This window comes from Emys orbicularis, chromosome 17 (assembly GCF_028017835.1).
Source record: "Emys orbicularis isolate rEmyOrb1 chromosome 17, rEmyOrb1.hap1, whole genome shotgun sequence".
Classification (NCBI taxonomy): domain Eukaryota; kingdom Metazoa; phylum Chordata; order Testudines; family Emydidae; genus Emys; species Emys orbicularis.
Window position 1 is genome coordinate 1,751,155 of NC_088699.1, and position 19,053 is coordinate 1,770,207.

The 19,053-nt window shown below is 53.9% G+C and overlaps 3 protein-coding genes and 1 non-coding gene across 4 annotated transcripts in view; 1 reads left to right on the forward strand and 3 right to left on the reverse strand.

The window, feature by feature from the left end:
* The window catches only part of SMG6 (SMG6 nonsense mediated mRNA decay factor), a 169,308-nt gene extending 169,160 nt beyond the window's left edge, over nucleotides 1–148 (reverse strand). The window contains exon 1 of the mRNA XM_065418202.1: nucleotides 46–148. Within this exon, the coding sequence (XP_065274274.1) occupies nucleotides 46–139 (94 nt within the window). The 5' untranslated portion in view covers nucleotides 140–148. The remainder of the gene's footprint in view (nucleotides 1–45) is intronic.
* A 160-nt stretch (nucleotides 149–308) lies between these two features.
* On the forward strand, nucleotides 309–5,586 carry SRR (serine racemase). Its single transcript, XM_065418175.1, has 8 exons — nucleotides 309–402; nucleotides 1,683–1,860; nucleotides 2,438–2,570; nucleotides 3,194–3,297; nucleotides 3,392–3,511; nucleotides 3,706–3,780; nucleotides 4,452–4,661; nucleotides 5,090–5,586. The coding sequence occupies exons 2-8, from the start codon at nucleotides 1,693–1,695 to the stop codon at nucleotides 5,291–5,293; spliced, it is 1,014 nt and encodes a 337-aa protein (XP_065274247.1). The 5' UTR covers nucleotides 309–402; nucleotides 1,683–1,692; the 3' UTR covers nucleotides 5,294–5,586.
* A 1,144-nt stretch (nucleotides 5,587–6,730) lies between these two features.
* On the reverse strand, nucleotides 6,731–15,770 carry TSR1 (TSR1 ribosome maturation factor). The gene is made up of 15 exons (XM_065418130.1): nucleotides 15,665–15,770; nucleotides 15,485–15,585; nucleotides 15,124–15,337; nucleotides 14,876–15,010; nucleotides 13,379–13,809; nucleotides 12,445–12,604; nucleotides 11,720–11,871; nucleotides 11,175–11,377; nucleotides 10,552–10,714; nucleotides 10,143–10,253; nucleotides 9,501–9,633; nucleotides 8,806–8,922; nucleotides 8,387–8,527; nucleotides 7,851–7,925; nucleotides 6,731–7,686 (listed from the first exon to the last, which is right to left on the reverse strand). The coding sequence occupies exons 1-15, from the start codon at nucleotides 15,768–15,770 to the stop codon at nucleotides 7,508–7,510; spliced, it is 2,421 nt and encodes an 806-aa protein (XP_065274202.1). The 3' UTR covers nucleotides 6,731–7,507.
* Nucleotides 9,829–9,919, reverse strand: LOC135891099 (small nucleolar RNA SNORD91 family). The gene has a single exon (XR_010562246.1). It is a non-coding gene; the product is annotated as a small nucleolar RNA SNORD91 family (small nucleolar RNA).
* Nucleotides 15,771–19,053: the final 3,283 nt, after the last annotated feature.

A 19,053-nucleotide genomic window follows, 5' to 3' on the forward strand; every position in this document is an offset into this window, starting at 1 on the left:
CCGGGGAAGGGGAGGGGCCCAGCCCGCCGGGCCCTGAAGTCTCACCTCGGCCCCCGCCCCCCGGGGCCCTCCCCAACGCCGCCAGGCTCCCCCTCAGCTCCGCGGCCGAGATGCGCACCCGCTCCAGCTCCGCCGCCATCTTCGCTCCCGTCCCGCCCCCTACGGCCCCACTCCCGCGGGAGGGGGCGGACGGCAGCCGGGCGGGCCCAAATCCTCCGCTCCTAACGCGCATGCGCCAAGCCGAGAGGCTCCGGCCGCCCTAGCGCGCACGCGCTGCCCGGACACGCCCCCTCAGCCCACGTGACGCGCGCCCTTTGGCCCGACCCGCGGCGCCGCGGGGATTGACTGACGGGAGCTCGGGGTCCCAGTCCGCAGAGCGCTGGCGAGAGCGGCCAGGGCTAGGTGAGCGCCCCCGTGCGGCTGCTGACCGCGTGCCAGGCCCCTCACCGTGGCGCGGGCCGTACAGGATTGTAACGCCCAGCAAAGCTTAGCACGCGTGGAGACGGGCCTGGGGGCTCGTACCCCTGTGCACCAGCTCCGTTCTCCGCTGGGCGGTACAGGGCCGCCCAGAGGGGGGGCAGGGGGGGGCAATTTGCCCCAGGCCCCACAAGGGCCCCCACGAGAATATAGTATTCTGTAGCATTGCAACTTTTTTGTATGGAAGGGCCCCCTGAATCCTCTGGGCGGCGCGAAGCTGACTGAGCTTTGACACCCCCTGGGAAATGACGACCCAGGCCGAAGAGTAGCACTACAGTGCGCACTGGTGTCTTGCTGTGCAGGGATCACTCCTAGGAGACACCCGCTGGGTCCGGTGCAGAAGTGATTCAGGAAAGCAGATTCCTATCACCCTCTCCCCCAGCTGTTCTACCTCCTTAAAACAGGAGTGCGGATCGCTTTGGGGAAGGATCAGTCCAAGTCAGTCACTCCAGCAACACCACCACTAGGGAACCTCCTATTGCCAGTGCCTGGGTAAGGGCAGGGGCTACTGCAAACAGTGGCAAGTCTGTGTACTTACGATGCACAGTAGGTTGAGATCCCCCCGTGGCGGCTGAGCACCCCTCTGTCCCATTCCTGGGGTTTTAGTCTTTTTCTATTTCTCACCGTTTCCTCTTTCGAAGGGCACGCGCAGCATGGGGCACAGTAAACTAGGAGCATTGTTTCTCTCTTCCAACTCCACAAACAGAAATATTTACTTACACTAGTAATAGGTAAACACTATTCAAATAGAGCTGGTGCTTACATGGCGTGTTCACAGAAAGGGGGAGTGGGACATACCACTCAGCCAGTGGATTTATCTGTCGAAAGGTAATCCTGCGGCACCCTCCCTGCCTACAAGCCATCGCAGTAGCTGGCTCATTTCACTCTATACAGAGAACACAAACAGCTCTGGAGCTGGTGCCGGCACTACTGCACAGCTGCAGGCTGTTGTGACAACCATCCTAACCCAACAGCAAAATTGCTTTCAGGGACTTTCCTTTTAAATTTCAAATTTGTCAAGTGTTTAAAACTTAACCCCGCCCTGTGTTTTGGGCCCAAACAGTGTCCAGACACAGCTAAGGAGACATTGATTCAGAGTGGCACATTGGGACCCCCCGTGCTCTTCTGCACTCCTTCCATGACTGGTGAGGCAGGCTCCCTCCAGCAGTAGGATGCGTTTCCAGCCTCTCTCTTCCCCTCCTCAGCTTACGGAACATGTCCTCTCCATACTGCATCTCACTGGCAGATGTTGAAGCTGCACAGTCAAGTCTCCATGGCCTTATCCACCTCACCCCCATCCTAACCAGTTCCAGCCTAGACGAGTTAGCCGGCCACAGACTCTTCTTCAAGTGTGAGCTCTTCCAGAAGACTGGTTCCTTTAAGGTAAAGCTGACACATTAATGGCACAGTGCGGGGCGGGGAGCAGCCTGACCCACCCTCTGTACAAAGGGAGAATCGCTGATTTCAGCACTTAAATGCTGCAGAACACGCGGTATGAGTCCAATGGCAGGTTGGCCCTCAGGCCCTGCCAGCTTTGGACACAATTCAACTCTAGCTCCAGAGCAATAGGGACTAGAAATTACCATTCCTCTACCCCAGGAAACAAGGTTGGTGGCCCCTGTCCACTTCCTACTGGGCAGCCACCACGTACAAGCACTTCTTGGCAGCCCCAGCCCCAGGAAGAGATGGTTAAATGGGTCATTACAGATGCTGGGGACTCCTGCAATTAGGGGCTCAGGGGGAGGAAGGGAAGCTGGCATTGGTGCTGTTCTGGTTCTAGGGATCCACAGCTGCCCCCTTGCTAGGGAAAGCATCCATTAAAAAGGGTGCAGAGGAGCAGCTTCTCCACCTCCCCTTGCTGCTCTCAGCTAGGGCACAACAGCAGCAGCAAACCCCTGCCCCATCTGAGCATGGAGAGCTGAGGCTTTACAGGTTCACTCCACCTGTGGTCTCTCCCCAGATCCGAGGTGCACTGAATGCCGTCAGAAGTCTGGTTCGTGCAGCCCAGGGCAACAGAGAACAGCCCAAGGCTGTTGTGACACACTCTAGTGGAAACCATGGCCAAGCTCTTGCCTTTGCAGCTAAAGTGGAAGGTAACAGGGAGCCAATTTCTTGGCCATGCGGAGCTGCCCCCCCCCCCCCCACTTGCCCCTTCATTTCTCCAGCAGCAAATGAGCTACTGAGAGCAATAAGGGAAGGGCAGCCCTTTGCTCGGGTCTTTCGCTGGCGGCTGAGCTGGCTGGTTACCCCAGGGGAAGCCTGCCAGTGCTCAGGAGCGGATGCCAAGGGGTAGCTCTGTCTCCCAGCACACAGCTGGCTCAGCACCTGCCTGACTTAACTACACATGGGGATTCCTTGGAGTAAGCAAGCCCCAGGTCTTTGCCACCCAGCCGGGTGGGTTAATCCCAGACAGGACTGTTAGCCAGCAGGGCCAAGGGTTTCCCTGCTTGGATGCATCCACAGGCTGGTGCAGATAGAGCCAGGAACTCCCACTGCAGCAGCGCAGGGTGCAGCTGAGCTCTAATGCAGTTTCACGTCCCTGTCCCGCACGCACTACCACGGTGAAGTTACCTGCAAAGGGCCTGGTCACAGCTGAGTTGGTTTTCTCTCCCGGGGGTATCCTCTGCTCCATGTCTGTCCGACTCACTCTCAGCCGAGCAGGGGATGTGCCTCTGCGGCCGGGCCCCCATCATTGTCCAGTCCTTTCATTCCACAGGGATTCCTGCCTATGTCGTGGTGCCTCGCACAGTGCCGCTCTGTAAGAAAGCTGCCATCTGCTCCTATGGAGCCAGGCTGATATTATGTGAGCCCACTGATGAGGTAAGGGGGAGGGAGGGGGCAGCACAGCAGGGTACTTTGGCTTTGTTCACACACAGGGGCATTAACAATTTTTGTGCCTGGTCTGTCTCCCCAGTCCCGAATGGAGGTGGCAGCTCGGACAGTTCAGGAGAAGGAAGGCGTGATGGTGCACCCCAATCAGGATCCTGCTGTGATTGCAGGCCAAGGCACTATAGCACTGGAGGTGCTGCAGCAGGTGAGGAGACCTCCTCCCCTGGCACTTTTCCGATTAGGCAGGAGAGAACAAGCAGGGGGACACATCTGCTCCCGCTGCAGAGAGGTCAGGGAAGCCAGAGTTAGTCCATCAGGACTTGGAGCCAGCTTCCAGGGAGTGAGCCGTTTAGGAGCAGTCACAAGACAGCGTTTGTCTCTTGGTCTCTGTTGTGCTAGGTACCTCAGGTGAATGCACTGGTGGTTCCCGTTGGAGGAGGAGGGATGGTTGCTGGAATAGCAGTGGCTGTCAAGGTAAGAAATCTCCTATTTTGGCTGCATCTCTCCTCAGGAAGGGGGGGGCTGAGGAGTTACTGGTGTCCGAAAATGAGCATTTCACCTTGTGAGGAGGAAGTTCTCTGATTCACACAGCATCTGAACTCAGCTTGGATTTGTAGTTGACCCTCTCTCTCTCCCTGTGTTTGGATCAGGAGGTACTGTAGAGTTCGTTAGCACTCTCCCCTGCAGGTCCAGGCTGCATTGAAAGCAACCAGGACAGATCACTGCAGCCGACACACTCTAGTTTAAGCCTCATGCCACGATACAGAATAAAATGGTGCCACTTCCAGCAGGAACAAAGGCAGATGGGAGATACTGGCAGCCTGAGGAGAGCTGGGCACTCAGTCATCCTTCAGGGCCGAGTTGCAATGCCGAGCAAGGAGATTAGTTGCCATTAGGAGAAGCTCGTCCTCTGCCTGCAGTAGATGAAGGAACCTGCTCCTGACTCAACAGTGGTTGCTCTCTGATTCGTCACACCAGCAAATGCCAGACACACTCTGCTGGAGGGGAAGATTGCCATGGCAGGCGAAAGGCCTGCCCCAGCCCAAACAGCTACAGAACATGGGAGTTAAGGCACAATGAGGTGGCCTGGCCTGCCATGTTCACCAGCAAGTTCCAAACTCATCCCCTGCTCTTCCTTTGGGCAGGCTTTGAGACCGGACATAAGAGTGTATGCTGCTGAACCATGCAATGCAGATGACTGCTACAGGTCAAAAGTGACAGGGGAACTCACCCCCAACCGCCATCCCCCAGACACCATAGCAGACAGTGTTAAAACCAGCATTGGACCGAACACCTGGCCTATCATTAAGGATTTGGTGGATGATGTGCTGACGGTCACAGAGAAGGAGATCCAGGTAAGCATTAACTCCAAGCACCTTCTTGCTGTAACGGCCCAGCCCAGGTGCCTCCATTCACACACATTGTCCTCCCTCCACCACCTTGCCCTCCCATGCTGTAGCATGAAGCAGGAGTCGTGATCCCCTTCAAAGGATGATCGCTCTCTGCCATGCTGGCTGGGCCTCCTCCATTTCCTCCCATGGCATTCTTCAGCTCCACAGCAGCAACCCCGGCTGCCTGTCACTTTAGGGTCCCAGCCTTTTCCCATAATTGTTATCAACAGATGCCCACAGCTGTGGCCTATGCCTCCCCAAAGCATCGCCCACAAGCTCCATGACAAGGGATGTGTATCATGCTCAGTCCCTCGCTTTACGCAGTGGGGTGTACCTAAGGCTTAGAACAATATTTACCACCACAGTAACTGCTCTTCTCTCTGCCCCAACAGCAAGCAACACAGCTGGTGTGGGAGAGGATGAAGCTGCTTATTGAGCCAACAGCTGGAGTGGGAGTGGCTGCTGTGCTCTCTGAGCAGTTTTGCTCAGTCTCCCAGGAAGTGAAGAACGTTTGCATTGTGCTGTGTGGAGGAAACGTAGACCTAGGCACCCTGGCCTGGCTCAGCCCACCTGGCAAAGAGGCAAATGGAAACTGATCAGCCTTTAGAGCCACTTCTCCCAGGAGTGAGAAACTGGGCTGTTTCTTAGAGCCTGGTGCTGTGTTTGCACAGTGGGGCCTCTGGGAGTTTGGTTTGAGCATTGGCCTGCTAAACCCAGGGTTGTGAGTTCAATCCTTGAGAGGGCCACTTAGGGATCTGGAGCAAAATCAATATTTGGTCCTGCTAGTGAAGGCAGGGAGCCGGACTCGATGACCTTTCGGGGTCCCTTCCAGTTCTATGAGATAGGTATATCTCCATATTTTTTATTTTAATAATAAAAAAACAACATGAGCAAAAAGGATTGATTTCTAAGGAAGTGGGAAAACCTTGTCATCTCAAGGAGCAGCTGGTGCTGCTCTTAACCTGGTACAGGTGGGTGGAGCCAAAGAGCTGGTCTCTCAGCCTCCCTAGGCAGGAGGTTGGAATGAGTTTCATGCAGCTACCCCCTGTCTGGGGCCCAAGCCTATGCTGCTTGGAGAGATCACTTGCGTGTTCAGCAGCAGGAGACTGTGGTAAAGTCTGACCCTGTGCTCTCATGGGACAGGCGCTAAGTTAGACAAACACAGTTTATTGGGGAAGAGCCAACCGCACATTTGTAAAGAGAAGTCACGCCTCACCAATCTATTACAATTCTTGGAGGGTGTACTTGGTTTTTCAGAAAGCCTTTGACAAGGTCCCTCACCAAAAGCTCTTAAGAAAACTAAGTCGACATAGAAGAAGGCGGGTAGGTCCTCTCATGGCTCAGTAACTGGTTCAAGATAGGAAACAAAGGGTAGGAATAAATAGTTTTCATAATGCAGAGAGAACAGTGGGGTCCCCCAAGGCTCTGTGCAGGGACTTGTGCTGTTCAACGTATCCAATAATGATCTGCAAAGTCTGCAGATGATACAAAATTATTCATTAATCAAGAGTCACAGGGGGCGCTCTCAGGAACTGGCAGATGAAATTCAACATTGATAAGTGTGAAGTGATGCACATTGGCAAAAATAATCCCAACTACACACATATGATGATAGGTTCTACATTAGTGGTTACCATTGTCGGAGAAAAACAGAGTTCTCACTCTTTTGGTTGGGTGCAGCAAATCAAGAAGGATCTTGGTGTCACAATGGATAGTTCTCTGAAAACCTCAGCTCAATGCACAACAGCAGTCAAAAAAGATAACAATGAGGAAATGGATAGAAAATAAGACCGAGAATATTGTAATGCTCACACCATGTGCCCACACCATGAATACAGTGTCCAGTTCTGGTCTTCCTACCTCAAAAAGGATATAGTGGAAAAAGATTTGGAGAAGGAAAACAAAGATGATCAAGGATATGGAACGGCTTCCATCCGAGGAGAGACTAAAAAGATTAGGGGTCTATAAAATCATGAATGGAGTGGGAAAAGTGTTATTGACCCTTTCGCACAATATGACAACCAGTACCAATGAAATTAATAGGCATCAGGTTTAATACAAACAAGGGGAAGTACTTTTTTCACACAAGGGCAAGTTAAACTGTGGAACTCATTGCCATGGGATGTTGATGGCCAAAAGTATAACTGGGTTCAGTGAAGAACGAGATAAAGGATAGGTCCATCAATGGCTATTAGCCAAGATGGTCAGAGATGCAACCCCATGCCCGAGGCAACCCTAAACTTCTGACTGTTGGGAAGGGAAGACGGGTGGATCACCCCAACTGCCCAGTTCTGTACGCTCCCCCTGAAGCTCTGGTACTGGCCACTGTTGGAGACAGGATGCTGGGCTAGATGGCCCATTAGTCTGACCCCGTATGGCAGCCTATGTTTTTATGTTCTCAAGTTACACACAAATGGCAGGGGAGGGGGGTGAAACACAGAATCCCTAGGGCAGCTTCAGGAGCTTCTAGCCTGGCAGGAGGGACTGAGCAAAGCCTGCATGCCCAATGTGCACAATAACTCGATCCAGCCACCCCCCCGCTGCAAGAAAGCGGCCACTTGGATTTTAATTGAAGTGAAGATATATTTACCATTGAAATAAACTGACATTGGAGGCCAGGGCATAGGCAGTTGTGAGCCAGATCTAATGCTGCAGCAGCCAGTGTGAATGCTGGACACAAACCCCAGGAAAGGCACAGCACTAACAAGTCCAGGGCAGTTCTCCCTACTTCTCACGAGGCTTGGAACAGCCAAGCACCCACATGGGGTGCAGGAGGTGCGAACCACAGCAGCCACGCTAGGCCTGGAGAATTATTCCATCTCCACCTCCTGCATGGGGAGCTGCTGTTCGTTTCTCACCCACGGTACCGGTTCCGGCACATGCGGATCATAAGTCCATTTAGGGAAGATGCGCTTGTATAGATTCAGCAGCACCGTGTCCTGGGATTTCAGCTGGCCATCAAAATGACACTTCATGTGACCATGAGTCCCTAGGCAAAGAAAGCAACAGAAGCTGTTAGCTGCATTTTGCCCGTTCCTCTTCCCCAGCCCAGGGAAGAGCAGACAGTGTTTGAGTAGGGATGCAGGGACAGTGATTGTGGCCCAACACCATGAGAGGAAAGCAAGGCAACAATGCATGTCAAACCCGGCCTACCTAGCGGCTCTGTGATGTGTCCTCTGCGGCCCCACTTGGTCCTCAGCTCCACCGGCTTAAACCACAGCACATCCTCTGCAGATCAAAGACAAGAGAAACATGAGAAACAGGCCACAGTGGTCTCCAGCTCCCCAGCACCCTGCCACATAGCTAGCAAACCAGGCAGGAGTCAGGCTGCTTGACCTACTACCCAGAGCAGCTGTGAGTATGACGAGCAGCGGCACACTGGCCAAAGAGCTATAGTGTGCATTCACCTATAGGCGAAACAGAATCACTGCATGGATGGGTGTGCTCAGAACACGAGAGCCTCTCTGCAGGACACGGGACACTTGCGGAGATATCTGGGTCACGTCAACACGTATGTCCGAATGTTCACAAGAGCTCAGCTCTGCACTTCCAGGTCTGAAAGGCTCCAGTTATTGGAAGTCATGACAGACTTTCCTATGGAACCGCAGGGTCTCCAGGAGCACACAGGACCTGCTGTACCATCCCCACACACACGCATACACACACACACACACACACACGCCACGTACCTCTGTTAAAGAACATGTACCGCACTACAGCCGTCTTGCTGAAGATCTTGAAAGGGTGACCACTGAGCACCAGCCGCTTGATGATGATTCTGTCTGGATCCACCGAGAGCAGAAAGCCTGTGGCGATGAGGTCGTGCATTCCTGTGGAGCAGAGCTGACATGAATGCCACTGCTCAGTGGGTCCTAGAGCAGGGCAGTCCTCACAGCAAGAATAAGGACAGGGCCATTACTCCAGAGCCTGAGGGAGAGGAGATGGGCAAGTTCATCCTCTCAGAGCCCGACAGATGATTAAGGCACGTCAGATGCGTGGCGGTATTGGAGAATGGGACCCAGATCCATCAGTGGAAGCTGGAAACCTCTGCTGCTAGGATTAGCTTTCATTTCTCATTCAGTCACCCCCTCAGCACGCACTGACTTACCGTTACTCCTTTGTTTAAACAGTAGCACCGAGGCGGGGGGAAAAGTGATGGGAGCATAAACAGTCACCACCAGGGCTGCATCAGGCCGCAGGAAACGCTCCAACTTGTGCTTATCAGCTAGAAGAGAGAAAGCACCAAATAAAACTCAGTTACCAGCCAGTGGCCAGCAGGGGAGCTCCAGGACCCAACACCAACAAGCAGCAGGCCAGCCACAACACACACTAATTTGGACTGTCAACACATTGCTCAGGAAACACTCTTCAGGTCCGTCCACTCCCTCCTTCTGCTCAGCCTTGGGAGCAACCTCAGCAGCACGGGGTTGTGGGTCACACGCAGCCCCCCCCTCCCTCCACCATCACAATAGGCTGTTGAGAGCCAACCCCTTGGAAAAGGAGACCAATTCAAATTATAGAGCCTCGTCCAATCCTGAGCAAGGACGAGCCCTACCAGTACCACTTCCTCACGGCCCCAGGGAACCACATGCTGCCCAGGCCAATGCAGCCCCCTCAAAGGGGAAAGGAATTGAGTCTATTTGTTGAAGCCCAACAGCCAAGATATGCAAGTCCTCGGAGTCCCTTCAGCCATCCCAGGTTTCCCCCCCGAGAGACCCCAGCCAGCAGGGGGTCTGCACAGAAAGGGAGCAAAGGGCCCCACCCTCTATATGCAGTTTGTCCACTAGTGGGTCCGACACCCACCTGAGCTATGCTGGGAGTACAGAGGGGAGGCGCGGAAGCGCCTGAACCCACAGTGGAAGATCAACTCCTCCTTGGCTTTCACTGTCTCATTGTTGCCCAGGTGCCGCCTCACCGCAAAGTTCAGCACAGACATCTGCAGAGAGAGGGAGAAAGGCAATGCTGAGGGGCCGAGCTCACCTGGAACGGCAGGGTTGCGAAGTTGAAAGCCATGGATAATACAGAATAGCTCCGCAAGCCAGATGTCTTCAGTGTCTCAACAGCTCACAGCCCAGGTGCTTTAGCCAAAGTGCTCACAGATCTTCCTTTTATGCCAGAGAATCCCTACCCCCACCAGAGACGCCTCAGAGCCATAAAGGGTTCATCAGCAAAATTTCAGCCAGGTTCAGACGTTCTGGCTTAAACCATCATGGCCATCTCCCTGCTATTCTGATGTGACCCCCAGGACCTGCAGAAACAGCTTCAACCCCAACCAGCACAAGAAGATTTGAACTGAATTCCTTGTACACTCAGACCTTGTCCTCCCAGCAAAGGCCCCAGGAAGGCCAGGAGAACGCCAAGCCTGTATCAGCCAGAGGGGAAAGAGGCACAGTGGCTTTCCAGCTCTTCTGGGTGATGGCAGGTTACAGCCTGTGGCACACTCACCTTTTGCTCATGGGGAAGCAGTGAGAATAGGACCAGAGGCAGCCCCTGCCTGAAACTCTCCATCACTGAGATAGGAACACTACAGATGTGAAGCGTAACGTACCAGCCAACCTGTCGAGAGAAGTGCAGAACAACAGTTAATGCAGGTTCCCAGCTGTCGAGGTGCGAAGGAGCAAGATGGAGCATGCATGTGGGGAGTGGCCTAGGCACACAGGCTGTGGGGTAGAGAAAACAGGACACCAGTACTACCTGGGCTTTATCTACAACACAGGAACAGGCCTAGCCAGCAACCAGCAGTGCCTCAACTTCACTACCACACCTCACCTGCCAAGAGCGAGGAAACACAGCAGGGAAGGAGGAGAGATGGACAACATGGGGGAAGATAAATTAGCCAAGGAAAGGCAGGTACCGCGGCCCCTTCCGTTTCCTCTTTCTCTATCTGCCGGAAGACATGCTTCCTGGTTCGGGAGAAGTCCTGGAACTGGAAGATCCTGGCATAATCCCTGGGGAGATTCTCTTTGGGATCCCAAGGAGAAGTCCGGAAACTTTTGAGCCCCCTGTACTTCTGGAACCTGGAGGACAGAGTTTCAGAGACTTTACTCAACAAATCCTATAGTAGTTAGCAAGCAAATACCCTTGCCCCATGTGAGGACATCTGCATTATACCTTTACAGGGACTTACACCACACAGGGTCTCACAGAGAGCAAGGGGGAATTCATCCTGCTCATAGGAGAGATCTGATCACAGAGAGTCAGGAACACCCTGATGCCATCAGCCCCCAAATGAGCCACACAGAAGGGAACTGTCACTGCACCAGCCCACTGGATCAGACAGGCACAGATGAAGGGTCTAGTTTGATGCATCCACCCACATGGGTTCTCACTACAGGAAAACCCCACCAATTTCACTAGGCAAACTAGAGCATGCTCAGTCCCATCGCCCATTGCACACTGCCGGTCTCAAAGCCAGGACATCTCCAGGGAGAGTCACTAGCAAACGCACTCCTTCCATCCTGGCATGAGGTTTCTTACCGGACTCTGGCAGGCAAGTTGCGGGGGGTGTCCACCTCATCTGGGAACATTTGATCCAATCTCTCCTGCTTGTACTTCTCCAACATCTGCTCCTCATCCTCATCCAGCGTCTCGTCGTATAGGTCGTCCCGAGCAGACTCTGCTACAGTCATGGTCTCACACTCCTCCTCTACAAGCTCCTCCTCCTCACTGCTTTCCCCAACCTGACACAGACAGCATATACTGCTCTTGATGTGCAGAGTCCACAGGCAAGTGTACTTACACCCACACTCCAGGCAACACTGCAGGGGCTGCATGCATCTTGTACAATGCAGAGCACAGCCCCCGCTGGAGTTTAGATAAGAGGGTAGCTGACTACCACAGAGGGAGCAATACAAAGGGGCATGTGGCTGCATAGACTTTATCCCTTTGAAATGTGGACACCAGCCTGGCTGTATGTTGTGCCCTTACACTGCCTGTCTGGGTGTGGAAAGAACAGAGACGGTTTGCAGGGTGGCAAGCACACTAGTACTTGGACACAACCTACAATATCAATCTCTTGTTACCTGGGAAGCCTCTTCCATCAAATCTTCGTCCTCCATGTTGTCCTCCTCCTCCTCCTCACTGCCATCATCTCCATCCTCCACAATCCACGCAGCCTGGTAGTTGGATGTTCCCTTGGGGACCTTCACCACCTTCCTCCTTTCCTTCAGGGACTCTGCCAGATTCCCAGAGTGGTTAGTACTGCATAGCCCCCCTCCCCCACCTCTTTACCTACAGTAATGCCAGACATGGCACTAGGCTGCTCCCTCTAGTTCCCCTTTACAGCTGTGTGGACAGTCAGACAGAAGAGCAAGTTCTATGAAACACGTGGAGGGATTTACAGCAATGTATCTTCCCTGTGCGGAAATCAGTAACCAGAATCCAGAGACTGTTCACACATCCCTGGGATTTCACCATTCATCATCACACATGCCAGGATTGGAGAGCACAGCTCATTCCCTCACAGAGCAGTTAGGAATAACGCTGCACTATATGGCCATCAGCAGACAGATGCTCGGGATCCCATGACGTGCTCTCCAACGATCTGGCCAGCCCAAATTCAGGATCAAACTGGAGAAGCTATGCAGCCCAACGGTCAGAGGAAGAGGCTGGAAATAGGAGTCGAGAGGGGCCTGGGTTCAAAGCTAGATCCCAGGCCCAGCTTTACGTTTCTCAGCTAGAGCTCGTAAAAATTAAAAACTTCACCAGTAATCTAAGGAAAGGCTAGAGAAATACTGCCAGCACTGACCTTCTGCCTCTTTCAGCTCCTCCTCAGTGGGCCAGGTCTGTTCCCCCTCCATGGGGTCAGGAATCCCCTCGGCTTGCAAAGACTCCTGTCTTCTAGGGTCTGCCTTCATCAGGACCTTAATGACTTCCTCCATCTCAACAGCCCCATTTACAGAATCATCCTAGCAGACCAAGTCATTAAGTGAGAACCCACCCAATTCAAGCTGCACAGCGCAGTTTGTAGCAAAGGACTAGCCCCACCACAACCCAAGATAATCCCACCACTAGCAAGAAAGTACTCACCCACAGCACACCCTATGCTCATTGTAAACACTGTGCTTCTCTAAGAGGGCAAAGCTTTATAGTCTGCCTTGAACCAACCTGACTGCATGACCACAGGTGCTGACTATTGGGAGCTAAGGCATATTTAGGCCTGACAGAAGCCTACTGTGCCTTTTCATAGTCTGTTCTGATAACATTTAACATAAGCATAAGGAGAACTACATGTGTAAGAAATTGAAGAGTAATCATGTGTGTGAGAAGAAGAAAAGCTAAAGTAAATAAAAAAAATAAAGACGAGTTTGAACTAACACAAAACCTGCACTGATGGGGGAGAGGAGTTAGCATGGAAATGAAAGACTAATAACGTATGTATATGAGAAGATAACAAAAAGTTATAAATAAGTGTGTGTAACAAAGGGAGGTTAAAGCTGTACTGTCCAGTGCTGGAGGAAACGGTGAGGTAGTTGTCCTAATGAGCTACCTATTTGTGAGTCACTGATCACTACTTGCTGAGTGTTTTGCCTTCAGAAAGATTTATTAGACCCATCTGCTGAGTAAGTGAATCTTAATCCAATTCTAGAGAACATTGGTTCAAAGATCCTGCAGCTTCTAAACGATTACCAGGGAACAGATAACTCTCAGTGGGCCACTCAGAGTCCAGAACTCCATCCTACCTGTATTTCCATGTCCTGGCCCTTCCTCTGCTGGCCTTTAGCCACTCTGGGGTTTAGAGAGAAGGGGTCTGGAGGGGCATCAACCTGACTCATCTGGAAGTCTCCATGTCCCACGATATGCACCAGGCTGTTTACACTGAGGGTCCGTCCCCGAACGAAGCCAGATACCTTCAAGGTCCCCACCAAGTCACTATCGTGGCTGGGCATAAACTCAGCCTCCTGGGCAAGCAGATAGGCCCGTCTATCACGGAAAGCAAGGTGCCGCTGCTTCTGGGCAGCAAGATGCCTCAGCAACAACAAAGACTCTTGCTCAGTGTTCAGGGGGAAGAGTTTGGCCTCTGGGAAGCGCTTCTCAATAGCTTTGCCCAATTTCTTCTTAGCATCTGTCTGTTTCTTCTGTGGGAGATCAGTGACTCCATGGACAGCAAGGGCTAGCAGACAGCAAAGAGAACAGCAGTTAACAGTCAAAACTCAAAAAGCCATACTGGGTCAGACCTATGGTCCATCTAGCCCAGTATCCTGTCTTCCAACAGTGGCCAGTGCCAGGTGCCCCAGAGGGAATGAACAGAACAGGTAATCATCAAGTGATCCATCCCATCGCCCATTCCCAGCTTCTGGCAACAGAGGCTAGGGCAGTGGTCCCCAACGCAGTGCCCGCCAGCGCCATGGCACCCGCCGGGGCATTTATGCGCGCCCGCGTACTGGCCGCCGGACAAGCATCTGCCGAAATGCCGCCGAGAAACAGCGTCATCAAGAGGTGTCGCCACCGAAATGCTCCTCCCCAGCACATAAGTCTATCTAGATGGCTCAAGAGATCCATAACCTTCGCACCAGGCAGGTAAGTCACCATGTGGTTCTCCCACTCATCGCAAACCCAGCTATCTGTTTCTAATGATCGAATCACCCATTACTAATAACTGTCCCTTCCTAATAACTGGAGTTCCCTCCTCCGGAGAGGTATCCTCAGTGCGAGGGGATACCACATCATCATCTGGAAGGAGGGTCCCAACTATGGGATCAGTTCCCGCTGCTGCAGCTGGATGTTCTCCTTCCTTGAGACTTTCATCCTCCTCAACAGCACAGAGGCTGTCAGATGGGGGAAGGGACCGTCTCATCTATGTACCTCTCCGTCTCCCTTAGCTCCTCCAGCTGGGGATGTACCGATGTAGATTCATTTGTGCCCACTATGTGGCGCATTTAAAATAGTCAAAATGCTAACGAGTGTTCAACAAGTAGGCAGCAGCCTGGATCCAAGATGTCTCTTATGTCGTTAGATCACCAGCATTAACCCAACAGGGGTGCACTCACAGAGGGGGACTGATAACATTAGAGCAACTGATCTGCACTCCAAGCTTCTAGATAGCAAGATCCAGTGGCAACCTACCTGCTGTATGGGGGTCCTGGTTACTGCACCAGCTTCCAGTCAAGAACTCTGGAATCTCATTAGACACCCTGCTCCAACCCCCTAGGGTACCCGCTGCTTTTTAATTCACCTACCATAGCTGGGGAGCCCCTGCGCAAAGAGGCAAGAGAGGCAGTAATCTCCAGCGCTGTCCCAGCCATCGAGCGGATCCAGTACGAATAGCAGGGTATCGGCTACTTTCGCCAGGTCTAACACGGCATGAAGATTCCCTAGAAACACAGTATCAGAATATGGCAGAACGAGGCACTAATGAGTTTCAGCAGAACACGGTGGAATACTAGGAGCCAGCACAAGCCCTCCTAGTCCTTCAGGGTTTCCTTACCCACGGGGGCCGTCACAAAGCGCCAGCGCTGTTTAAGTCGGGGGCAGAGCAGCACAAAACCCTCTGCTCTCTCATTCTTATGCACAAGGGCAGATTCGTCACTCTGAAGCAGCCTCAAGGCGTCGTGGGTGACCACCCCAGCGTGCAGTGGGACCACCACCACCAGGTGAGGCGGCCCATCTTTGCTGCCCAGGTTTCGCTTTTCTGCCAGCACCTGGGAACAGAAACAGCTGACAATAAAACTGCCCACCCACCATCGCTGCTGGGGCGGGCAGCTCCGGGCCCCACCGCGTGTCACGCCCCGCCCACCACGGCAGCCCGGGAACGCGGCCCCAGCCCACGGCTCGCCCCGCTCGCTCACCGCCTCCTTGCGCTGCCTGCGGAGCTGCAGGGCCTGGTGCCTCCGGTCCGGCTTGGTCAGGTCCCGCCGGCGGCGGCTCAGGGTCTTGGCGGGGACGCGGCCTAGGGGGAGAGAGCGGCGGTTAGCGCGGGCCCCCGCGGCCGGGCAGGGCGGGTACCGCGGGCCCCGACAGGGTCTCACCTCCCGCCCGGCGCTGGGCCCCTCCGCGCTGCTTCCGCCCCTTGTGCGGCTTGTTCTGCTGCTTCAGGGCCCCGGCCCGGTGCGCGGCCCCCGCGCCCGCCGCCATCTTGCCTCCCAGCACTTCCGCTTCCAGGGCAGGCCACGTGCGTCACCCGGAAATGGCACCTTCACTTCCGGTCTGCTGCCCGCGGAGGATGCTGGGAGTGGCGGGGGCGCCAGGCAGGGGTTCAAGCGGGAAGAACCGGGAGCCGCCGAGCGCAGCAGACCGGTCAGCGCAGGCGTGAGGGGCCGGGGCGGGGTGGAACCAGGCCGCTGGTCACGGGCCGGGCCGAGCCGCTTCTGCAGGGGGCACCGCTAACGTCAACTCTGCAGCCCCCGGCGACGGGCTCGTTATTCCGGATCCGGTGTTGCCCGGGGCCCGCAGCACCTGGGGCGGAGATAGACACGCTCAGCGAGTCCCAGCCCCTAGGTCCGTGAGCCCAGCAAGCCCGTGGCCCACTCGGGGAGCCCCCCAGAAAGCGGCCATGGGGGAGCCCTGGCTGGGGGGCAGCCGGGGATCAGACTCTCCGTGGGCAGCAGCAGATGTTAGCACCATTTTCCAAAATGGAGCTTGAGCCCAGGGGCCTGATAATGCAGCACAAGGGGACATAGATACCAACTCTCCCATGGTCCAAATCGGGAGGGGTCACAAGGATAGTCACGCTGCCATCTTCCCAGGGGTGAAGCCCCTTCCCAACAGGCCCTGGAGTGATCAATATCCACCTCTGAGCCATGGTGATCTGGCCTGTGAGGGAGCTCCAGGATTCACATGGGCAGCAACAGACTGGATCGTTCCAGTCCAAGTGCCAGCTGCAGTGGAATACAAGGAAAGCCCCTTCTTGCTGCTGCATCTAGGACAGGAAACTTTCCTCTGATGGCTCTGAAGAGTGTCTGGTTCTTAGCCACAGCTGTGCATGGGGTCTGGCTGGCAGCCATGACTTAGTGCCCCCCTCCTCTGCCTTCCCCATATGACATTACTTTCCTTTTTCACTGCAGAAGTGCACACCCTGGTCTCTGTACCCAGGCCATCACCCAGTAACGCAACCATCCAGCAGAGGTTCCCATGCATTACCTGCCCTTGGATTTTATTCTCTTAGCCCAGGCCAAGGCTCTGCATTCAAAATGGGACAGATGAGTCATTTACTGGAAACGCCAAGCAGCTGCCTCTGGATTCTGTGGAACTCAAACAGGATTGTCATTATTTCCAGAGACTCCTCACCCCTAAAGCAGACAAGGAGCCGAAGACAGTGAGGTGCACAGAGGGGAAAGCAAAAAAGATTTGGCCATTCGTATGGGGGGGAGCAGACAGGGAGAGTTGTCTGAGGCTGGAGGGAGAAACATTTCCACATGGGAACAGCACGTACCACCTCGGAACAGACACCAGGCACGGAACTCCTCAGAGTCCGATCTCACAAGGGGGAAGCCAGGGCAGGAAACAGCACAGGAGGGGAGGGGGCGTGGACATGAGGACCCACGACACCCCTGACAATCCTAACTTCTGAGGGGATGAGGATGAGCCTGACAGCGACCTGTTCTCTGGCCGGACCAGCAACTCCTGGTCCCCTCCAGCAACTTGCAGTGTGTGGGGGTCTCGGAACTGCCTGTCCAAAGACAAGCAGAGAAACCCCAATGTAAAGAATAACTCCCCTGCCTCTCGCCCAGCAGGCTCCATGGATGGGGGGCTCACACGCAGTGCAGGGAGGCAACATTGCCCCAGGGGAATGGAACACTCAGACCACTCGGTAGGGACCCTCCCCCCTGACGGGGGCAGCATGGGCAGGGGCTCTTGGGAAGTCATTCACTCTATTGTTTATTAGAGGATACAAGAGAAAAAACAAGCCACATCCCATGTCGGCACATCTGAAGGGAGAGGCCACGCAGTAATGACCACCTCTGCTCTTTAAATAGAGACGCAGCCACAGACAAACGCCTTTTCTTCCATCAGCTGTAACTGTGCAGTGCAAAGCCAGGCAAAGGAGCATGGTGACAGGAGTGATGCTCCCAGCAGCCCCCCCTCAGAAGAAAAGGGGAAGACAGAGACCTTTGTGGTAGGGAGGGGAGTTGAACATTCCCCACCCCCTGACAACAATCCCTACAACCCAGCCAGATTAGCCCCTGGGAGCATTTCAAGGAGAGGTGCCTTAAATCCCACAGCAACTGTCTCTAACTCTCTCGCCAAACGAGGACATAGTGGCCTTACAGCTGAATAGAAGAGGCAGCCTATTCCATATATGAACTACATGGCAAGCAATGACTCACCTGCCCCTTCTGTGGCCGGCCCAGGGGATTCAGGTGCTCTCTCCTTGTGGGTGTCTGCTCACCCTTACGCCCAGCTCCCCACAAGCATTTCACCAGCTTGCTCTTGTCATGGTGAGAGGAAGCAGGTCTGTGATTTCACAGTACTTTGGTCACCTGGCAGCAGCCCTGCCACTGGGGGGCAATTCAGCCATTGGACTGAAGTGGGGGTGATCTTTCTGGTTTGGTGGGTTCAGCTTCTGCAGACTCTGCCTGTAGAGCGTTGGTTTGAATGGGCAGGAGTCTCGTTTGTGGCCCAAGCACAGCTCTTCGTCAATGGCTGGCAGCTCGTCCCTCAAGTTCACAAACTAAGGATTTGGGGATGCCACAGAAAAGGGCATTTTCTTCCCTGCCTTTCAGAGGCGGACATTTCCTTTGTCTCGCAGCACAGGACCTTTCTGCTTAGAAAAGTGGGTGTCTACTTGTGAAAAAGGCTCTTCAATCCTCAGCAGCTCTCCTGGGTGCATCAGGGCCAGGGCAATTCATCCTAGTGACAAAGTGTTAACTGATTATCACTCCTGCTAGTTCATGGTGCCAATGCAGCTCCCAGAGCAGATTCCAGTCCTGCCTGTGTATCAGCAACAACACTGCTTGCAAAGCTGCAAGTCTCTGAAGGAATAATTTACTCAAGGGTCGCATTACTATAAGATTTTGTAGAAGCCAGTTGCTTAGTGGGATTCAAAGGAGGATGAGACATTCACCTAGATAACGAGCACAGCCATAGCTTCATAGGCAAATTGCCCCTTTTGTAAGATGGCCATAAACCCTCTTTCGCTCTCCGGCAGGGGCCAGGAAAACTGCCCCTGGGGGACATGTTCTTCCATAATCGCCTTCTGCAGGGTTTTTTGCATCTTCCTTTGAAGCAGCTGGTCCTGGCTGGTGTCAGAGGCAGGACATTGGGCTAGATGGACCCCATGTCTAATCCAGTTTAGTGATGCCAACCGTCCTACGGCAACAGGTATCCCCCGAGGACAGAGTTGGCAGAAGAACCTTTACTGCTGGTGAGGACACAAGATGGAGTCTTGTGTCCTGGAGTCCAGGACACAGCTGGTCTT

Excerpts from the sequence above, each read along its gene's own strand:
- SRR (XM_065418175.1), top strand. The coding sequence starts at position 1,693 with ATGTCCTCTCCATACTGCATCTCACTGGCAGATGTTGAAGCTGCACAG. Across the intron at positions 2,571-3,193 it reads CTTTGCAGCTAAAGTGGAAG|GGATTCCTGCCTATGTCGTG; the intron begins GTAACAGGGAGC and ends TTCATTCCACAG. Across the intron at positions 3,781-4,451 it reads GAATAGCAGTGGCTGTCAAG|GCTTTGAGACCGGACATAAG; the intron begins GTAAGAAATCTC and ends TCCTTTGGGCAG.
- TSR1 (XM_065418130.1), bottom strand. The coding sequence starts at position 15,770 with ATGGCGGCGGGCGCGGGGGCCGCGCACCGGGCCGGGGCCCTGAAGCAG. Across the intron at positions 15,338-15,484 it reads GCAGGCAGCGCAAGGAGGCG|GTGCTGGCAGAAAAGCGAAA; the intron begins GTGAGCGAGCGG and ends TTCTGTTCCCAG. Across the intron at positions 7,687-7,850 it reads ACACATCACAGAGCCGCTAG|GGACTCATGGTCACATGAAG; the intron begins GTAGGCCGGGTT and ends TTCTTTGCCTAG.